General features: G+C 46.5%; 1 protein-coding gene across 18 annotated transcripts in view; it reads right to left on the bottom strand.

Annotated features, from left to right (window-relative positions):
• The window catches only part of DTNA (dystrobrevin alpha), an 892,688-nt gene that overhangs the window by 34,346 nt on the left and 839,325 nt on the right, over positions 1-19,017 (bottom strand). For all 18 annotated transcript variants that reach the window (XM_069220106.1, XM_069220107.1, XM_069220103.1 and 15 more), the window contains 2 exons: positions 11,263-11,352; positions 5,982-6,150 (listed from right to left, as the gene is read on the bottom strand). In XM_069220106.1, the coding sequence (XP_069076207.1) occupies positions 5,982-6,150; positions 11,263-11,352 (259 nt within the window). The remainder of the gene's footprint in view (positions 1-5,981; positions 6,151-11,262; positions 11,353-19,017) is intronic.

Raw genomic sequence — 19,017 nt, 5'->3', positions numbered from 1 at the left:
CCCTCAGATCTGTGGCCAAAGTCGCCCCACATCACCCGTGGACCAAGGACGCACCCAGAACTTACCTTCGTCAACCGCACAGCATCAGGAGCATCCTTTGTCTGCATCCCCCAGCATCATAATCACTTCATTAACATCTATGGCGCTTGTCTTGTAAAGTTTTGATTTTGCTTCAGAGACTCTCTGGTGGCCAGGTAACTGTCCAGAGTATCCTTACTGGCCTCCTAGACCTCTGCCCTGTCGGAATTGGTTGCACAACTTGGGTCAGAAATGCTTGACTAACTCTTTCAAATTTTTCAAAAGTTTACAAACTTTTTGTTGGCCAATGCTTGTTTGCTGTTGATATATAAGTTATTTAGGGCCAGATGTAGTAATTTCCGATTTTGCGAATCGGAAATTGCGAGTCAGTGCGACTCGCAATTTCCGATTCGCAAAATCGGATGCAGTACGGTGTCTCAGACACCGACTGCGAGTCGCTATGGGGTCGCAAAAACCCACCTCATTAATATTAATGAGGTGGGTCGCATTTTGCGACCCCATAGCGAGTCCCCGCACTCACAGGGATGGTGGCCTGCTGAAGTCAGCAGACCTCTATGTCTGTGACTGCTTTTTAAATAAAGCAGTTTTTTATTTTATTTTGCAGCCCGTTTTCCTTAAAGGAAAACGAGTTGCAAAATAAAAAAAAATAACGAAACCTTTTGGTTTCGGTTTCTCAGAGTGCTCTGAAAAACCCTTATTGGCAACATTCACAAAGGGGAAGGGGAAGGGGTCCCATGGGGACCCCTTCCCTTTTGCGAATGGGTTAACACCAGTGTGACACTGATGGTAACTGCGAATTCCTTTGCGACCGCATTCGTGGTCACAAAGCAATTTAGCATAGCGATGCGAGTCACAAATAGGAAGGGAACGCCCCTTCCTATTTGCGAGACGCATTCACAATTTGCGAGTCGGTACCGACTCGCAAATTGTGAATGTGCATCGCAAAAGGCATTTTGCATGGCGCAAACTGCGATTTTCGCAGTTTGCACCATGCAAAATGCTTTCTACATCTGGCCCTATATGCTTTAAAAATTCATATCTCCGGAACCCTCCGGTGGATGTTGATGATCAAGGACTCTAATGATTCATATAAATATGCTCTATTTATAAAAATTATTGTTGTGTCTCTTTCTTGTTGCATGACTTTCTTATTCCGTTGTTGTTGGTGCTGTTAAATGCTTTACACACAGTTCCTTTGCTAAGCCTTACTGCTTGCAGCCACAGCTAAGCAGGGTTTAGCTTGAGTTTAAGTAAATAAGCCTGACTGAACCCAAGAGGGTATTTGAGAGTGAACTGCACGAGAAGGCCCCACAGTTATATCATATAGTACACCCAAATCCTCACAGTGTGTCCGGGAAGGCGGATCATGCGAAGGAAGGACATGGAAGTTCTTTCAAGTCCAAGACGGTGACTACTGCTATGATAATGCAGATCTCAGTAGTCAATAAATTGCTCCTTAAAGTGGCATTTTTAATTACCTGTTTATTCAGCGCAGTTCACATAGCTTATTATATATGCTAGTTTACAAACCGAAAAAGGTCTTTAAGGCTGCCAATACGTTGCCCTGTGTTTCTAATTAAATTCAGGGTCCACCCAGAACACAAACCGTTGCTCCTTTCTTTATACATAGCGGTGGTCTTGCTCAGGGCAGGAAAGGAACAGCAGACTTGCTAAAGTTGGTTTACCCATGTGAAATCTGAGTCGCGTTCTTTAAAATAACAGTCTTAATTATTAGTTCTTTATCACATTGGGAAAGAAACGGACTGTCCGGGTGAAAGCCTGGCGACTTCAATATACATTATATAAACTCCTGGAAAGATTCTATGGTTTTAATTCAGTTATTGGGCCTGAAGATAAAGGTCAAGAATCCACCAAACACTGCGTCAACACAATCACCTTTTTGAGTACTTTGATTGTAGTCAGTTGTTTTGTATGTTATTTTTGGACTAAACATTTTGGATAGTGTATCTAGTTCAATGGATGATGAATTATATCAACAAATGTCAATAGTAACTTATGTGTTTTAATAAATATTTGTGAGAATGTGAATACTGTGGTTGGAGCATTATTGGTTACTTTAGATATCAAAGTTATATTTCTTGTTCGTGGGTTGATAATTAAACATCCACATAGCGAAAGACTGGATTTTAACAACATGTCTAGGGAAAAACGTTTATATTGGCTTGGCTGAACCCTAACCTTTATAGTGAGCCAGGAACTAGCAATTGGCCAGTGGTTCCATTAGTGCACAGGAATTTCCTGCTGTCACTTGTCCATGACATGTCCCTGGCATGGCACAGGGCACTTGGGGAGTAGAAAAACAGGGTTGGACCCTCTGTTCTATTGGCCAGGGATGTGCAGAGACACAGAGAGGCTCAGCAGAACCTCTCCCATGTACCAGATCAGTGGTAAGACAGGAGGGAGGGCTAAGGCACCACTAATGCCTCTAACAGTTGTAGGTGTTCTATTTCAGCGGGTGGGAATAGACATAATTTGTCCATTCGACCCCTTTCCTCACAATCAGTCAACAATTATATCTTGGTTGTGGTGGATAATGACACCAGATACCCAGAACTCTACCTCTAAGGTGCATTACTGCACAGGTGGTAGCGAGTGCTCTCTTGGGGAACTTTTTTAAGGTCCGATTTCGAAGGATGGTAATTTCTGACAGGGAACCAAATGCATCTCCTCCTACATGAGAAAGATGGGGGAAGAAGCTAGTGTGCACATACAACTTCTCCACAACACACCACCCAGAAACCTACCTTTTGGTGGAGCGGCTTAACAAGACACAGAAGAGCAGGATTGGAATTCTACCAGAGAACCTCAGGAGGAAGTGGGATCTTGTCCTGCCATGTCTTGTTTAGCTGCTGAGAGATTCCATACAAGGAGATAGGGTTTAGTCCCTTTGAGCTTCTGTATTGACACCTGGTGCGGGCTCCACTCACCTTAGTCAGAGAAGGGTGGGAACGAACTTCAGAGTCTCCCCAGAAGGATGTAGTGGACTTTGTGATTGGACTCAGAATGTTGAATCCACAGAAGGCTAAGGAAAATCTTCAGGCCAGCCAAGCACTAATGAAGGACAGAAATCTACACTGATTGTGTATGAGGACAGACACATCCTGGTTTCTGTAATCTAGTCATAACTGGACTTCATATATCATACTACCCTAGGTACAGCACCTCACACTTGAGTAAAATGCTCTCTGCAAAACACTCCATTTATCCTTGGATTAGGTATGAATTTTATCAAACACCTTAAAAACAGGAATTCTCAAACAATTCCAAAAATATGAGGGTGTACACTCATCTACAACCCCCCGGAAAGGCATTTTATTTTTACCTTTAAAAATAAGCAAGTGTATGCAACCTACCAGGGCGGGTAATTACCTGTGAGATTACTGAATACCCACAAAACTACATGTTTGTGGGTGTCTACCTTTGTCTGTAGAATATCCCACCACTAGTTGTCCCTGATTAAGTGAAACAAGATGTGGAATTTACATACACAAAGTGTGTTGTGTACTTAAGTGAAACTTTGGTCAGTTCAATGCTACGTGAAAACAGGCTAAACATTTCCAACTGTTAATGTGAAACTGGTATTGAAGCTTTTGTATCAGCGTGTTTCAACTACTGAAACACATATTAAATTCAAAGTCAATGAGCATCTACCATAAGCTATGGATCTACAAATCTTCTGATGTGCTATGTCGCAAATCAAAGACGTTGCAATTAAACTAGAGCTGCAGTGGGTGTTAGTTCATGTTATGGTACAGAACCTAATGTAATGTTACATTACTTGATTATTACAATCCTCCGCATTTTGCGCGAAGTAGAAAATTACTATTGACTGCTTTGGGGAGAACTGGCATTTCCCACAGCCTAGATGGTGAGGCCATCTCTGTATAAACTTGAGTCAAAGGACAACGAAGGTTAGGGTGGCCACATCACTCAAGGCCATTAAGGACTCTGTTTCCAGTCCTAAACCTACAAATTTTCGATTTCAAGTGAATTAGTTTAATTAGTTCAATGGAAGCAAAAAAAAGTGACAATTCACAGAATGCCAAAGGTTAAGGACTAGAAACAGTTTGTAATGACCTCGAGAGAGTGGTGACACTATTTAGGGTGTAATGTTGCATTAGAGATGCTTCAGCACTCAGCCGCCCCAATTACTTATTTGAGATTTGCATGAGCCTTTGCCTGAGCAAATGTCTACATGTGATAGATAATACACTAAAAGTAAAGTAAGCAGTTGCGGCTCGCACTATTTGAAAGGGGCGGAGCGTGTGGGGCAATTAAATAAAATAAAACAATAAGAATAATTTAAAAAACACTTACCTCCGCTACTGCACCGCTCCTCTGCCTCCTCCTATCTCGCTGCAGGCAGGAACAGGCTCCCAGCCTGCCCTAATCCTGATGCTGCTTAGAGCAGTGTAGGATTGGCTGGGAGCGCCCAGCCAGGGCGCTGCCAGGCAGACTGGGAGCCTGTGTAGGCTCTCTCCAGCCCGGCAACCGTGTTGCTGGGCTGGAGAGAGCCCTGTGCTCATGTGTGTTTGGCCGGCCCTAGACGGCCAGCCAAACACACATGCACTGTGAGGGGGAGTGCTGAGCGCTCCTCCTCACTTCTCGTCACCCCCGTGGCCCCATCCCTTTTCCCCAAAAAACAATCATAAACACAGTTTATGATCGTTTCGGGGGAAAAAAGTTTGCAGCTGCCGCTGCTGGCGAGGGGTGACGCTCCTCCGCCCTTATGAAGGAGCTGCCCCTGAAAGTAAGTATATTGTTGCCTTCATTGTATCTGTCCCATTTAATACTGTTACATTGCTAATCACGGACCTGCCAGACAGCTAGAAATCTTGGCACCGAAGGTCCTACACGAGGAACCAAGAGTTGGATTTACATGTGAACACTGTCCTGGATGCGTGGAATGCACCTCCTCCCCTCACGCCACAGCTACTAAGTGTGCTGTCAGCTGCACCTTTACATGCAGGGCACAGACTTATAAAGGTTGTTTCGCCAGCTATGATTCTGTCAGTAGAATACACCACCATGGCTGTCCTTGTGCTGAAATGACCGCTGGGAATGATCAATCTGCCCCTCCGCACCGTAATTACAATGTAAATTACTTTTCATTATGAATAAAGTCATGAGATACTGAACACACATCACAACATGTAATAAATTGTAACTAGACTGGCCTTTTAGGGGAGCAATAAATGACTTTCCGAGGTAAATATATGTGTGGGGTTCGATGCTCCAATGGTGTGCTTCATTTTATGAACAACTGTGGCGTTAACTGGGTCTCAGCAGCCTCTTAAACGTTTTACTGCGCACTGTGTGAGGATGAAATTGCTTCTTTTGAGTCAGATTGTAAGTAACTGAACATCTGGCTTTAATGGGAGGATGAATCCAAGGCATGTTAGTGCTCCCGGCGGACCCACCTTGAAACACCTCTGCGACCCTTCAGCCTCTTGGCAGGGGCACCAGTGGGGCGCTCCTTAACCCATCTCTCTAATATGTTGTAACATTATTTATGGCATACCTTTCGTGTTCACACTTTCACTGCTACGCTGACAGGATATGCAAACCATTATCTCTCGTCGCAAAATTTAAAATAATTGTCAAAAAAGTATCCCATATTTTAGGCGTATGATATCCTACTCTCATTAATACTATATTAATTGACAAATCAGATGTCTCCTTAACACAATATGGAACACCAAGGGCCGTCCCATGAGCCTCTTCGCCTGCGCAGAAAGGAATAACGGGTCCATTTTCTTGAAAGAAATCGCTTGGTCTGCGTTACATGCTCTAAGTACCCCCATGAGTTAGCTCGTGCACGCCAGGCTCTGCAGGAAAGAAACACAGGACAGAAAACACCCCTTTGTGCGAAGCAAACTTGCAGCGTGCAACGAGGAAGTAAAGAAAAAGCATATAATTACATGTCACCGCGAAGGGAGCCCGTGGCTGCTCCGCTATAACTGTAGCCAGGCTTCCTGGCGTGGATCTGGGCGAGGAAGGCTTTCTCAGAGGTTGGTGATGGGACCAGATCGTCGAAATGCGTCCGTCCGAACTCGGAGTCCACGTTACTGTCGGTCTCGCTCCCCACTTCTGTAATACAAAGCCAGAATGTCGCGAGACGTCACTGAAACGCGTGTTAACCATGTGTAACAACATTCTCCCAGATAGTGACTGTGGTGATGAAATACCAGGCTGCGCTGTATAAACATCAGTACCTCACTGGCCTTCGTGAGCGGACCCCATGAAGGCAAAACACATTGGGAGATTAGGCGTTTAGGCATCAGTATAGAAGTGGGTTGGGGGAGGAAAACACCTGGAAAAATAGGCATTTACTACAAAGGTATACCTCACCCGAGGGAAATCGTATTTAACTGGTGTGGTAAAACCTCAGCCTCTACCAAGACATTCATCATCAAGGCCCTAGTTGTAAAACTGTGTATCTTCCACTTGTGAGGCATTTATCAACTTCCTTTTCCCTGTGTTTATGGAAGGCAATTATTAGATTCACTAGATGAACGGCAATGTTTATTTTTTACAGAATGCAGCAACATATGCACCTTGTTTGTTTATGTATGCTTTGTTTACTCACATCATCATGGAATAAGCGCTGTATCCTTATGCGCCTGTGGTTCATCCATGGATGTGTGCCTGGATGCCTCTGCTTGTCACTCACTTCCTGTGTGGTCAGAAGTTAGAGCCTGATTTATACGTTGGTGATAGGCATACTCCATTCCAAAGGTGACGGAGTATACTTAGGCCCTCATTCCAACCCTGGCGGTCATAGACCGCCAGGGTGGCTGTCCACGGAAGCACCGCCAACAGGCTGGCGGTGCTTCATGTGGTATTCTGACTGCGGCTGTAAAGCGCCGCCATGGGGATTCCGACCCCCTTCCCGCCAGCCTGTTTCTGGCGGTTTTCACTGCCACAAACAGGATGCGGGAACGGGTGTCCTGGGGCCCCTGGGGGCCCCAGCACTGCCCATGCCACTGGCATGGGCAGTGCAGGGGCCCCCTAACAGGGCCCCAGCATGATTTTCACTGTCTGCATAGCAGACAGTGAAAATCGCGACGGGTGCAACCGCACCCGTCGCACCCCTGCAACACCGCCGGCTCCATTCGGAGCCGGCTTCTGTGTTACAAGGCCTTTCCCGCTGGGCCGGCGGGCGCTCCCTTGGCGGGCGCCCGCCGGCCCAGCGGGAAAGTCTGAATGGCCCCGCGGTCTTTTGACCGCGGAGCGGTCAACTGGCGGCGTAAGTTTGGCGGGCGGCGACTGCCGCCCGCCAAACTTAGAATGACCCCCTAATGTCAACATAATGGTCCGCCCACCAAATATAGATGCAGGTGGACCATAGTTTTGCAACTGCCGAGACTACTCTGTCTCCACCGTGGCCAAACTTCTTGAGAAAGGACTATGGGCCTCATTCCGACCCTGGCGGTCCAAGACCGCCAGGGCCGCGGGCAACAGAAGCACCGCCAACAGGCTGGCGGTGCTTCATTGCCCATTCTGACCGCGGCGGTAAAGCCGAGGTCAGAAAAGGGGATCCGGCGGTTTCCCGCCGGATTTCCCCTGGCTGGGCTGAACCTCCATGGGATTCCGACCCCCTTCCCGCCAGCCTGTTTCTGGTGGTTTTTACCGCCAGGAACAGGATGGCGGGAACGGGTGTCGTGGGGCCCCCTAACAGGGCCCCAGCATGATTTTCACTGTCTGCTTAGCAGACAGTGAAAATCGCGACGGGTGCAACTGCACCCGTCGCACCCCTGCAACACCGCCGGCTCCATTCGGAGCCGGCTTCTCTGTTGCAGGGCCTTTCCCGCTGGGCCGGCGGGCGCTCCCTTGGCGGGCGTCCGCCGGCCCAGCGGGAAAGTCTGAATGGCCCCCGCGGTCTTTTGACCGCAGAGCGGCCAATTGGCGGCGTAAGTTTGGCGGTCGGCGACCGCCGCCCGCCAAACTTGGAATGACCCCCTATATGTCCACTCTCCCAATTTAGATGTGTGGACCCTAGTGGTAAACAGCAGTAAAACACTAAAAATGTCCCCCTTGCCTTGAGAGGTGACTCCCATGGTGAGGGTGTCATTGATGTTTTTATCTTCAACTACAAAAACCCACTTTGGGGTTTTGTTTAAGAAAATAACAAAAAACTTTTGAAACTTTGCAGTATGGCTCCTTAGTGTTTGACAGAGCCATATGGCAAAATTCCAATACATTTTCAGGAATCGCCTTGATGGTGGTTCTTGTGAATGGGAGAAATTCCAGTAAGGCTGACAGAAAGTTTTAAATTTGGCAGGTGAAGTACAATATATTCACAGAGGGAATAAATCAGCCCCTTAGACTCCACTTTAGTCTCGGCTGCGAGTATACCTTGAGACGGTGGGAAGAGGGTGATGGGCACCTGGCTCAGCAAATGTTCTTAAGACGTCAGTAACTAACAAGGGGGACTGGAATCTGGTAGTATAACATATCATTAGATGACAACAGGGGTTTATTCTAAGACTTTGCAGGGAAATAAAATTATATATTTATATTTTAACGAAAACTGCATGAGCTTTTTATCGTAAAATGAGTCAGTTTGACTTATCTGTTTAAGGGAAGAGATGCCCTTTTACTATTGGTACATAAGTTTCTAACAAATTTTACTATTATTTTACTTTTTGTGGACCGATGTTAGATCATATAATAAAAATAACTGGAGCTTCAAACAAATATTAACTTGTTTAAATGGATTGCTAATAAATCATGAATTTAATTCATTAAAATATATTTTTGCTATCATGTAAGCTATTTTTTTTACCCTTAATACGGAGTGAGACTGCAATGTGGACAACTCAGTTTGTACTGTAGTTGGTCCTGGTGCTTTGAGTCATGTAAGTAATATATAAGGAATGCACTATAGTCCAGGTATCCACAGTTGAATATGCGAACAATAAAATAAACATGCCTAAAACCAGTAAATTGGCTTTCTAGCAAGGACCATCTGGTGATGGTGGTTGTGGGGGGGGTTCTTTTTTGGGGTGATTGCAAGCTAGTCTTCTGTGCTGGTGAAATCTCAAGGGACGAATTCAGTTTGGCATACTTGTTGAGACTGTGACAGTCTCTGTACTGGGAGGTCTACTTTGAAATAACAGTGAAAAAAACACTTGGAAAGCTCATACAACCACAGGTATCCCTGAGGACTGGTGAATATATTTTGGCTTCGAGGAGGATCCAGGATACCTCTGTTTACCACTGGGTTGGAACCATCCACAGGGAACCAAGGCGATGTTGAATGCTTACAAAAGTACTCTTACAAACGGGACCAAATAATATAAAAACAACTGGATAGCAGGAAAACTGTATGAAATAAACTCATAAAATAATTTGACTGACCAAGAAACAGTACTGAAGACACAAAATTACATTTAGTTTAAAAAAAAAGGTATGAGTACCAGCATGTGCATGTAATTTAATATTTGTAGAGTATTGACATTACACGACCTTAAATTATTTACTATGACTGTCCTACGATCGAGATTTATTAGCACACATTGCATTTTTAACTCGGTAGAGGAAGACAGCATGTCTTGAGGGAAGAAAAGTGCATAAATCGTTGGAAGCTCATATTATGAAAAGGGAACATGGCCGCAGGTACACCTCTTTATAAAAACGATTTCTTTAACAGCGCATCAGTTTATGACCTTTACTTGAGCAAACATTTCTGGAAGAAACGTTGGCAAAGGTGAAAGCATTGTTAGCAGATGGATTTCAGTAGATCAATATGGGTCAGTTCCAACAGCTACAGAACGGGTTGGTTTAGGTTTCGCGTGATAATAGGTCTTTCTGTTAAACCCACATCCCCCCATCCACATTTAAGGTTGAAGAACAGGACAAGGACAGTCACACATGGAACAATTGACATCACTTGAATGACCAGGTAAGTGTAATCAGAAAGCTGCGGGAGAGGTCTTGTCCATTTGACTAGACAACTGTAGTCCACTAATAGCAACTAGATAAGCAGTATCTTCAGAGCCGAAACAAACTATAAACTCTGGCAAGACTACAGACTACCAGCATCTAACTTACTCACAGCATGGCTCTACAGAGAGCCAAAGACTACTTATCTACCCGCCCTGTGAGCTCTGAAGCAGCCTTCCAGGTTGTGGCTGTCCTCCAAGTCTTAATTAAATAAAAATTCACGGCGTCTACTTTTTCACGATATTTTTTTAATGTGAGTTACACTTGACCTATTCTTTGCGAAAAATGTCAGTTTCCATTTTTGAAATTCCTTTCTCAAACGGCCAGTAAGAATCCCAGCACATATTTTGTTCTCCTCCATGAACCTCTGAATTTGTTCAGATAAATAGCTCATCATTCTGCTATGAGGAATTAGGCTATGGGCATAGGGTTTAGCTGTGCATTCTCAGGGGTGGATATGTGCACTGTACTCTCCAGTGTCAACTGTTGGACTCAATACAAATCATGTGTATAGATCCCGTAGTGGGGCCCAAGCCCTTTTGACAAAGGGAGTCTAGCCATGTTTAAATACTGAGTCAAAGAAGTCAGGTTTATTTGGCAAACTATATGTGGTCATATTCTAAAACTGGAACAACTACAGTCATCAAATGATGCTGCACAAATTCTACTTGTCTGTTTTCGTTTTCCACGTCAATTTCTCAGTTGGCCTTTTATTACCAAAAACACTATTATAAAACCAAACACATTTTTTAAAAAAACTCATAGTTTCATTTTCAGGTTGGAGTATATGCTACATAATACACAAATATTTTAGTGTGTACCAAGGCAGAGGCTCTTAATTTACTAATTCCATTATTCTAGCCCCAAATTAATAAACTGATATATGCCGAGTCTTTAAATGCAAGATGAAAAAAAAAATACTGGCTGGATGGGATACTTAAGCATGAAGAAGTGAAGCTCAAGAGCGCTGTCCATATCTTGTAGTACAAATGTGTGATCTCTCGTGGCATGCTCATTGTTCCTGTTGAATGGCCATAACATGTATAGCCGCGGTCTAAATTGGATACATTAACAATAGGTTCATTGCATGTCAAGATATATTTCCTGTGGATGAACCTCGGCAACAATCTATGCACCTAGTCTGATTTCGTCTGAACCCTCTCTATCTAGTTTGCCTGGTTTTTGGAACCACGTCCTCCAGGATGCTAAAAGAAGACTTGGAATATCTCTCATTACTGCCAAGTGAATCCTCACCTGAGTTCAGCTCCTTCACCAGCGAAGACATGGTATTGGTGATGGAGTCTGCTGCCACCAGCAAGTCATTTCTTAAATTCCGCCGTGCACCTAAGTGGAGAAGAGAAAACAGACTCACATTTTATGAACTGTACACCTTTACTCTTTTGGCACAACATCATGCCCGGGTATGCGTTTTAGCACGCTTAACATATGCCTCCTCTACAAGATTCAGCCTGTAACTGAATGCTAAGACACAGGGTACGTGCATCTTTCCGTCTAGGACACTGCCCTAATCCCATACCAGTTATTTATGCAAAAGGATATGAATTCAAGATGGAAATGTGGGCACTGGCCCCTTAGTCAGAAGTGTTCATTATTAGATGACTCGCCAAATTACTTTTGGCAAGCTATCATCTTCAGTTTGGTAAAAGACTAAAATGCAAATCATTGCTAATGACACCTTCTGGGGATTGAAATGCTATCATTTCTTCCAACTCCGATCTAAAGCAACATAAGCATCAACAACAGGATTAACTATCAAGATTGCTCAGTGAGTTATACATTCATTGTTATGCTCTGTACGTGAACTGCATGCAAGTTTTAATCCCAGCAGGTGGAACTGGGTACCATTACACTAGGAAATAGTAACACTTAAAATTTAAGATGCTTCAATATTTCCAAAAATAAGTTGTTGGACTTTTTGCCTTACGCAGGGTCATCCCCAGTCTTTTTGCCTCCTTCCTCCTGGTTTTTCTGACCTCTCGCTGTTGGCTCTAAGACTCTGAGCACTTTATCACTGCTGACCAGTGCTAAAGTGCAGGTGCTCTCCTATCTAAAGTTGGTATGATTGGCTTATACCTAATTGGCATATTTAATTTACCTATAAGTCCCTTGTACAGTGGTATCTCTATACCCAGGGCCTGTAAATTAAATACTACTAGTGGGCCTGCAGCGCTGCTTGCGCCACCCACTGAAGTAGACTTTCAAACCTGTCTCAGGCCTGCTAGCGCAGGGCCTGTGTGCGCAGTTTTCTGCCACAGGGACCTGGTATCTAAATTTACTTGCCAGGCCCAGAACTCCCCTTTTACTACATGTAAGTCACCCCTAAGGTATGCCGTAGCTAGCCCTATGGGCAGGGTGCCATGCATGTAGAAAGGCAGGACATGTGCCATATTGCATGGCCTGTCCTAGTTGTGACAAACAGCCTAACTTGGTGTCTCACTGCTGTGAGTGCTGCCTTCTCATAGGATTGCATTAGAAATGCCCTGCCTTATGTGTAAGGGGTATTGTCTGATTTATGAGGGGTAGCGTAGGTGTGTTTGGTATGGTTGTGATGGTGATAATAAATGCTGCTTACTGGTGTGGGTGTATTTTTTATTACTATCACAGAAATGCCACTTCTAGAAAGTGCGCATTTATCTGTGCTTATGACTCTGGTGTTTTGCAGCTTGACTCCAATCCACGTCTGGGCAGAGTGACAGTTGGGGCTTTGAGCATACTTCTCAGACAGCCTGTACACAGGGAGGGTGGAGGTGTCACAGAGGTGCATCTACATACTGAATAGTCTTCCTGGGCTGAGAGAAGGGAGAGGCGGGGCACACCTACATTTGTAATGACTGTGCCCTGGCCTCACACAATAGGGCCGTTAACCCCCCACTGATGTTTGGAGCCTGTGCTGAAAGGAGAGAGGGGGCACTCCCAGAACCAGTTGTAACTGTCTGGAACCTCCTCTCCCTACCATTGTAAAACACTGTAAGAACTGACTATAAGTACAGGGGAATTTTCCCCACAATTTGGAGACTCTTGGAATCATCTTGGAACTGGACACCAAAGGCTGAAAGGACTCACCAGGAACCGCCATGGACTGCTGCTGCTGTGCTGACCTGTGACCTGCCTGGTCACTGTGAAGGACTTGCCACTTGCTGCCTTTCCCTTGTGCTGGCCTGTAGCTGGGGCCTCCACCTGAGGACCTTGTCTTAAGATTCTGTTCCCCAGGGGCAGGGTGCTGTGGCCCCTGACCCCTGCATTCATTTCTTCATAAGGGGTGCTTCTCCGTGGTTGCGGCTGCCATAGCGCTGATTGCAGCGCGCTTATGGAGCCTTGGGAGCTCATAGGCTCTTGGCTGCATTGTGCCCCTTTTAAATAGGATCACCGCAGCGGCCCGGGAAGCTGGAAGAACACTCGCGCACCGCATCGGGTGCAGGCGAGTGTCTGCTCGGGCCCCAGGAGGGGTCCGATCTTCTTGTGGCTTCACGGCAGGACCAGGGGAAGGCAAGGGGAGGGCCCCCTTCCCCCTGGCCTCTGCGTTAGGAGCAGGACGCTCTTTTTCTTCTGTTAGGTAAAACGGGCATTATTGTGGGCCCCCCCCTTGGTGGAAGGCCAGTGGAGGTCCGGGGGCCCCCCCAGAGATCGCAGGTCCTGGGAGGGGCCTGTCATTAAACCGGAGGGGGTGTGTGGTGCCCCCCTCCTGCCCCAAGTTGTTTTTGTTGGCTTTGGCCCCACTCGTGAGGGCCAGTTGAGGCCCTGGGGGGCCCCCAGTAATCACGGTCCCCAGAGGGGCCTGTCTATAAAACAGAGGAGGTGCATGTCACCCTCCTCTGACCCCAGAGTAAAAGGGAGGCCCCCGTTTCACGCATAGGAGCGCTGGGGGCCCCATTGTACGCCTTCTAGGCACTGGAGGTCCCTTCATCCAACCAGGTACTGTTTAAAGGACCAATATAGTTGCAATCCAAAGTTCTTTCTACAGACTTTTGTTTGATTCATATATTACCTACCTGTGTTTGATGTTTTTACATATGTGTATACAAATGTTCCTTTTATGGACATGCTTGCTAATATGTTTTTCTAACTTGCCATATGTTTTCTAATGTTCCTACAATGGGCATTTTATGATATTCTTATGACAAGTGCTGTGATGCAATAACGTGTTTTCCTGACTACTGCTTATGTTGCAGAACACTGAGTAACCTGTGTGTTATGTGTGACTACTGCTAGGTTGCAGAGTAACTAATGTGTAACGTTCCGACAACTGCTAAGGTAGCAGGATAGTACTGATATGTGATGTTTGGTCTGATAATTGCGTTGTGTACAATACAGTATATTTTCATATAATCTGGTGTTGTGTTTCCTTTGTGGTGGGGATATTGCGTCACATGTGTGTTGTGCAAATGCTTTACACATTGCCTCCGGGTTAAGCCTGACTGCTTGTGCCAAGCTACCAAGGGGGTGAGCAGGGGCTATCTTGGACGTGTAACTCCCTTGCCCTGACTAAAGTGGGTAAGTTCTGCCTGGCTGAGGGGCATACCCTAGCCAACCAGAAACCCCATTTCTAACATTGGTTGTCAGCGGTGAGGATAGGACTTGCGCTTGCACAATACCATTGTGACTCATTATTTCACTACAAGGATTGCGTTTAGACCATCACATGTTTGGCTTCTCTTAACTTTCTCCCTTTGGTCATTTTTCCTGTTTTCAGTTCTCACGCTTGGGTATTGTGGTTGTCACATTTGAGTTATTAGTACCTTTTCAAGATGGGGCTTACCTTTGATTTAGAGGACCTGCCGTTTTACACGCAGGGGGAATTAAAGGGGTTCTGTAGAGAGAGAGGGCTGCCTGTAGAAGGGGACCTCAGGAGATCTCTGAATTTCTTTGGCAGGTTTGTGACATATACCCAGGGAGGGAGTGTGCTTAGGGGGTACCCAGAGGATCCTGAGTGTAGCGAGGGTTCGCAATGGGAGGGCTCCCAGACCTCATCCCTAGAGAGTGGTAGAGAGACTGATCAGGAGGGTGAGAATGACAGGGTGGGGACGCCAGTTGACAGGGAAGGCCCCAGTGATAGGGAGTCCTTTGCTGGGTCCAGTGTAAGAAGCAGGGCTACCTCTCATTCCTTAACGCCTGATGAGCTAAGAGATAGGCGGGAAGAGAGGGACCTGAAGTTGCAGTTAGCGCGCCTAGCTGTTGAGGAGAGAAGGGCTGAGGTAGAGAAGGCCTTAGTACAGGAGAGAATGGCAGAGGCAGAGAGGGCCTTTGCCAGAGAAAGACTCGCTCTAGAGCGCAGTCTGAAGGTTCTGGACTCACCAGCGCTGCAGGTGGAGTCCAGTGGTGGCAGCAATGTACAGTGCTGTAGCAAAGATGTTCCTCACACACCCATAGATCTGGTACCTAGGTTCCAAGAGGGGGGTGACATACGTCAGTGGTTAAAGGAATATGAGAGGGCTCTGGTAGAGCGACGGATCCCTGAGAAGGATTGGGGAACTGGCCTAGGGAGCTTTCTTTCTGAGGAGGGGAGGGATGCCCTACTGACTCTAGAAGAGAGAAACAGGGAGGGGTTACTCCACTGTAAAAAATGCACTGATTGTGAAGTATTGTTTTTCCGCTGAGGAATACAGAAAAAGGTTTAGGGGTGGTAAGAAACTGTTCCACCAGTCTTGGGAGAAGTTTGTGGAGGATTATTGCATTGCACTAGATGGATGGGTGAAGGGTAGCACAGTAAACAATTTTGAAGGGCTGTTTAATCTGATTGTCAGAGAGCACTTGCTTCGTTGTTGTTTTTCAGAGTTACGCCAACACTTGTCAGTGTGTGAGCTCTCTGACCCCAGGGAGCTTGCAAAGGAGGCAGACTTCTGGTTGCGTACCAGAGGGTCTGGTGTGGCATTAGGGGGTGTTCCTAATGAGAGTGGTCTAGGTGTTTCCCAACCAGGTGTGGTGGGAAAGGCTTGTGTCCCAGGTAGGTCCCAGTGTATTGGGGCGGGTAAGGCACCCCATGTCCAGTCTCAGAGGAGAGGGAATAGGGTTGGGCTGAGGCCCAGGGTACCCGAGCCCCAGTCGCAGGTCCTGGAAGGTTCCATGAGTGAACGCCAGGAGGTGAGCCTAGCCTGTGCCGTAAGGCCAGCTGTTCAGAAGGATCCCATTTTGTCATTAGGACTTGGGCGGGTGGCTGGTGATAGCGTTCCGCCGGTCCTGGTGTCTGGGAGTCTCGCTCTACAGCGGAGGAGGCGGAAATCCAGGCATAGGGTTGAGAGGGGGCTGCGGGCCCCAGTGGAGAACCTGGAGGGTCAGGGGTCAGCTCTGAGAGCAGAGCCCCCCAGGAATGACCTTGGTGAGACCATTTCTGGGCTGGGGGGAATCCAGACTCTGTCAGATTGGCAGAGGTCAGGAGACCTGCACCTGCCAGACTCTTGAGTGGCCCTTGGGGAAGGTGTTTCCCTGGTGGGGAGTAGGTGTGCCCCCCAGGAAGTCCTGGTGCACCAGGCAACGATTCAACTGCAGGGTGGTGACTCTGGGTTGAATGATCAGGTTCAGTGGGTAAACTCTGACCTGATGGGGAGTAGGTGTGCTCTCAAGGCCCTTGGTGGAAGGGCCAGTGGAGGCCCGGGGGGGGCTCCCAGAGATCGCGGGTCCCGGGAGGGTCCTATCATTAAACCGGAAGGGGTGCGTGGTGCCCCCCTCCTGCCCTAAGTTGTTTTTGCTGGCTTTGGCCCCCCTCATGAGGGCCGGTTGAGGCCCTGGGGAGCCCCCAGTAATCACGGTCCCCAGAGGGGCCTGTCTATAAAACAGAGGAGGTGCATGTCGCCCTCCTCTGACCCCAGAGTATAAGGGAGGCCCCCGTTTCACGCATAGGAAAGGGTAAGTTCTGCCTGGCTGAGGTGCATACCCTAGCCAACCAGAAACCCCATTTCTAACAGAAGTTAATACAATTACAATACACAATACACGTTTACTGACAATATTATCTATTTTACTATGCCACCAGATTCAAGCTAGCCTGGCTGATGAGGGGTGATACCCCAAAACCAGTTCTAGGATGCTAGTTTCTGGTCCACGGAGGATGTAGCCTGGCAGTTCGTGCTGGACTATTCCCATGGGGAACAAGATCAAGACTGATTTGCATATGATTGGGTCCAAAGTGGAATGCCATAGCAACCAAAAACAATGGATTTAGGCCCATATCTGTGACGGGGTGAATGTCTGACGTTGTTCATCCTTCCGTCCATCGTCTGTTCTTTTTGCATTTATCTGAGAGTTAGAACACTTGCATGCTCCTTCTTTTCATTTTGGAAAAGGCACGACGAGCCGCTAATAGATGTATTTTGCTGCTGTATGATTTCCTGAGGAAAACGGGTCTAAAATTTTCTGTGATGCCCTCCACAAACCAGGCATGAGCACCAGATCACAAAAGCAAAAAATAAAACAAAGATGGAGGAACAGTCCACTTAGATTGTGTCAAAAGACATTACTTAGTGAAAACCCATCACCACAGTTATCACATATGTCTGAACTTCAACCAGATCGGGTTTACCATTTTGCCTAGAGACATCCGCTCAACCCTCTTTCGTCTTATAAATGTTTCATCAAACAAAAGCCCACCCTCTGATCACATGCCATTTCATCAGAACATTTATGAGACTAGCTAATAAATCCCCTTTATAGGAACCAGGAGTTTAGTGCTGCCACAGAAGGCCTGACAAGGGAGTGAGTAGTACCAAATGCAGATCCAATGTGTCTATATTAGGCATGGGGTTGGAACACTGCTGCACAGCAGGAATTACATGTCCCTATGCAGCTCACTTGAGAATTAACTAGAAGTTCTGCAAACAGTCATATGTGGACGATTTATATGTCTCAACTTCTGCGTCTGATTCATCAAACCAATCTCTCGCTAACTACATGAGTCACTACAATAGCCCACAAATAGACACTCCAAGCAACAAGTGTCTTTGTAGGAACAATGATTATTTCTACAGTGCATGATAAACTTAACTATCTTCAAAAAGAGGTGATAATTTCACCCTAACCTAAAGTTACCTATCACAGTCAGCCTTTTTGTATTTCAAACATGTAACCTGCCGTCTTTGGGTGGCTGTACAGTAGACTAAGCTATCTTACTTCAGCAGAGTATACAGCTCTGGAAATGAAACTGCAATTGTTTTGTGATGTTACTCTGGGTACATCTTTGGCAGTGTGGCTCAGAGGGCTTGGGCCAAATATTAAACTCCTGAAGGAAGTCAGGGCTCCAGCCTGGAAAGATTGTGGCAGTCCTTAGATACCACCACCGCATGGGAACAGGGACCATGGCTGGCATTGTGTGGTGATGGTTACGAGATGGACAGTAAAGCAGTTCCAAAACCTCAGTGGTACCTAGCTGTCTGCAGGCTGGATCGCTCACAAGAACACTAGTAACAAAAGCATTCTACCACCTCCAAGAATTATGGCTGCAGTCCGTATTCTACTGAGTCATAGCTTAGGTCTCATATTGTCAGCCCTGTGGTGGGTATGGTGGTGACGTTTGTGTGAGGGATTAGGAACCAGCACCTTAACCTTTTATACAGACCTCACCATTCGTTCTGTCAGGTATCACCTGGACATCACAGAGTGATCACACCATGTGAGAGATGGAAAGAGCCACCATGGAGGATATGGGCTGAATACCATCAGTAGGGGAGGAGGAGCCTCTCTCTGAGGGGCAATCACAGCTTTAACCTTACTCCCCAGAGCTAAACGGAGTGTATCTTTCACCAAGAGGACATTTTTCCCTGATCCTCCACCACAGAGAAACAGGGGCAGAGCTCCAGGGAGAGGACCTTCCAAAGCAAATATGTATAAAACCAAGGGTTCTGCCCGGTAGTCAAAAAGGCTACAACTTTCCTCAGAGGCACTCATATTTCGTCTTCTGCTCCTTCAGGCAGGTGGTGTGCCCTGGCCAACATGCCTCCCGTGCCACCGAACACCTTTACACTGCCAATGAACTCCACGCCCTTAATCCAGGACGCTCCT

The sequence above is a fragment of the Pleurodeles waltl genome, chromosome 2_2, assembly GCF_031143425.1.
Source record: "Pleurodeles waltl isolate 20211129_DDA chromosome 2_2, aPleWal1.hap1.20221129, whole genome shotgun sequence".
Classification (NCBI taxonomy): Eukaryota; Metazoa; Chordata; class Amphibia; order Caudata; family Salamandridae; genus Pleurodeles; species Pleurodeles waltl.
This window is presented reverse-complemented; position numbering and strand designations above follow the sequence as displayed.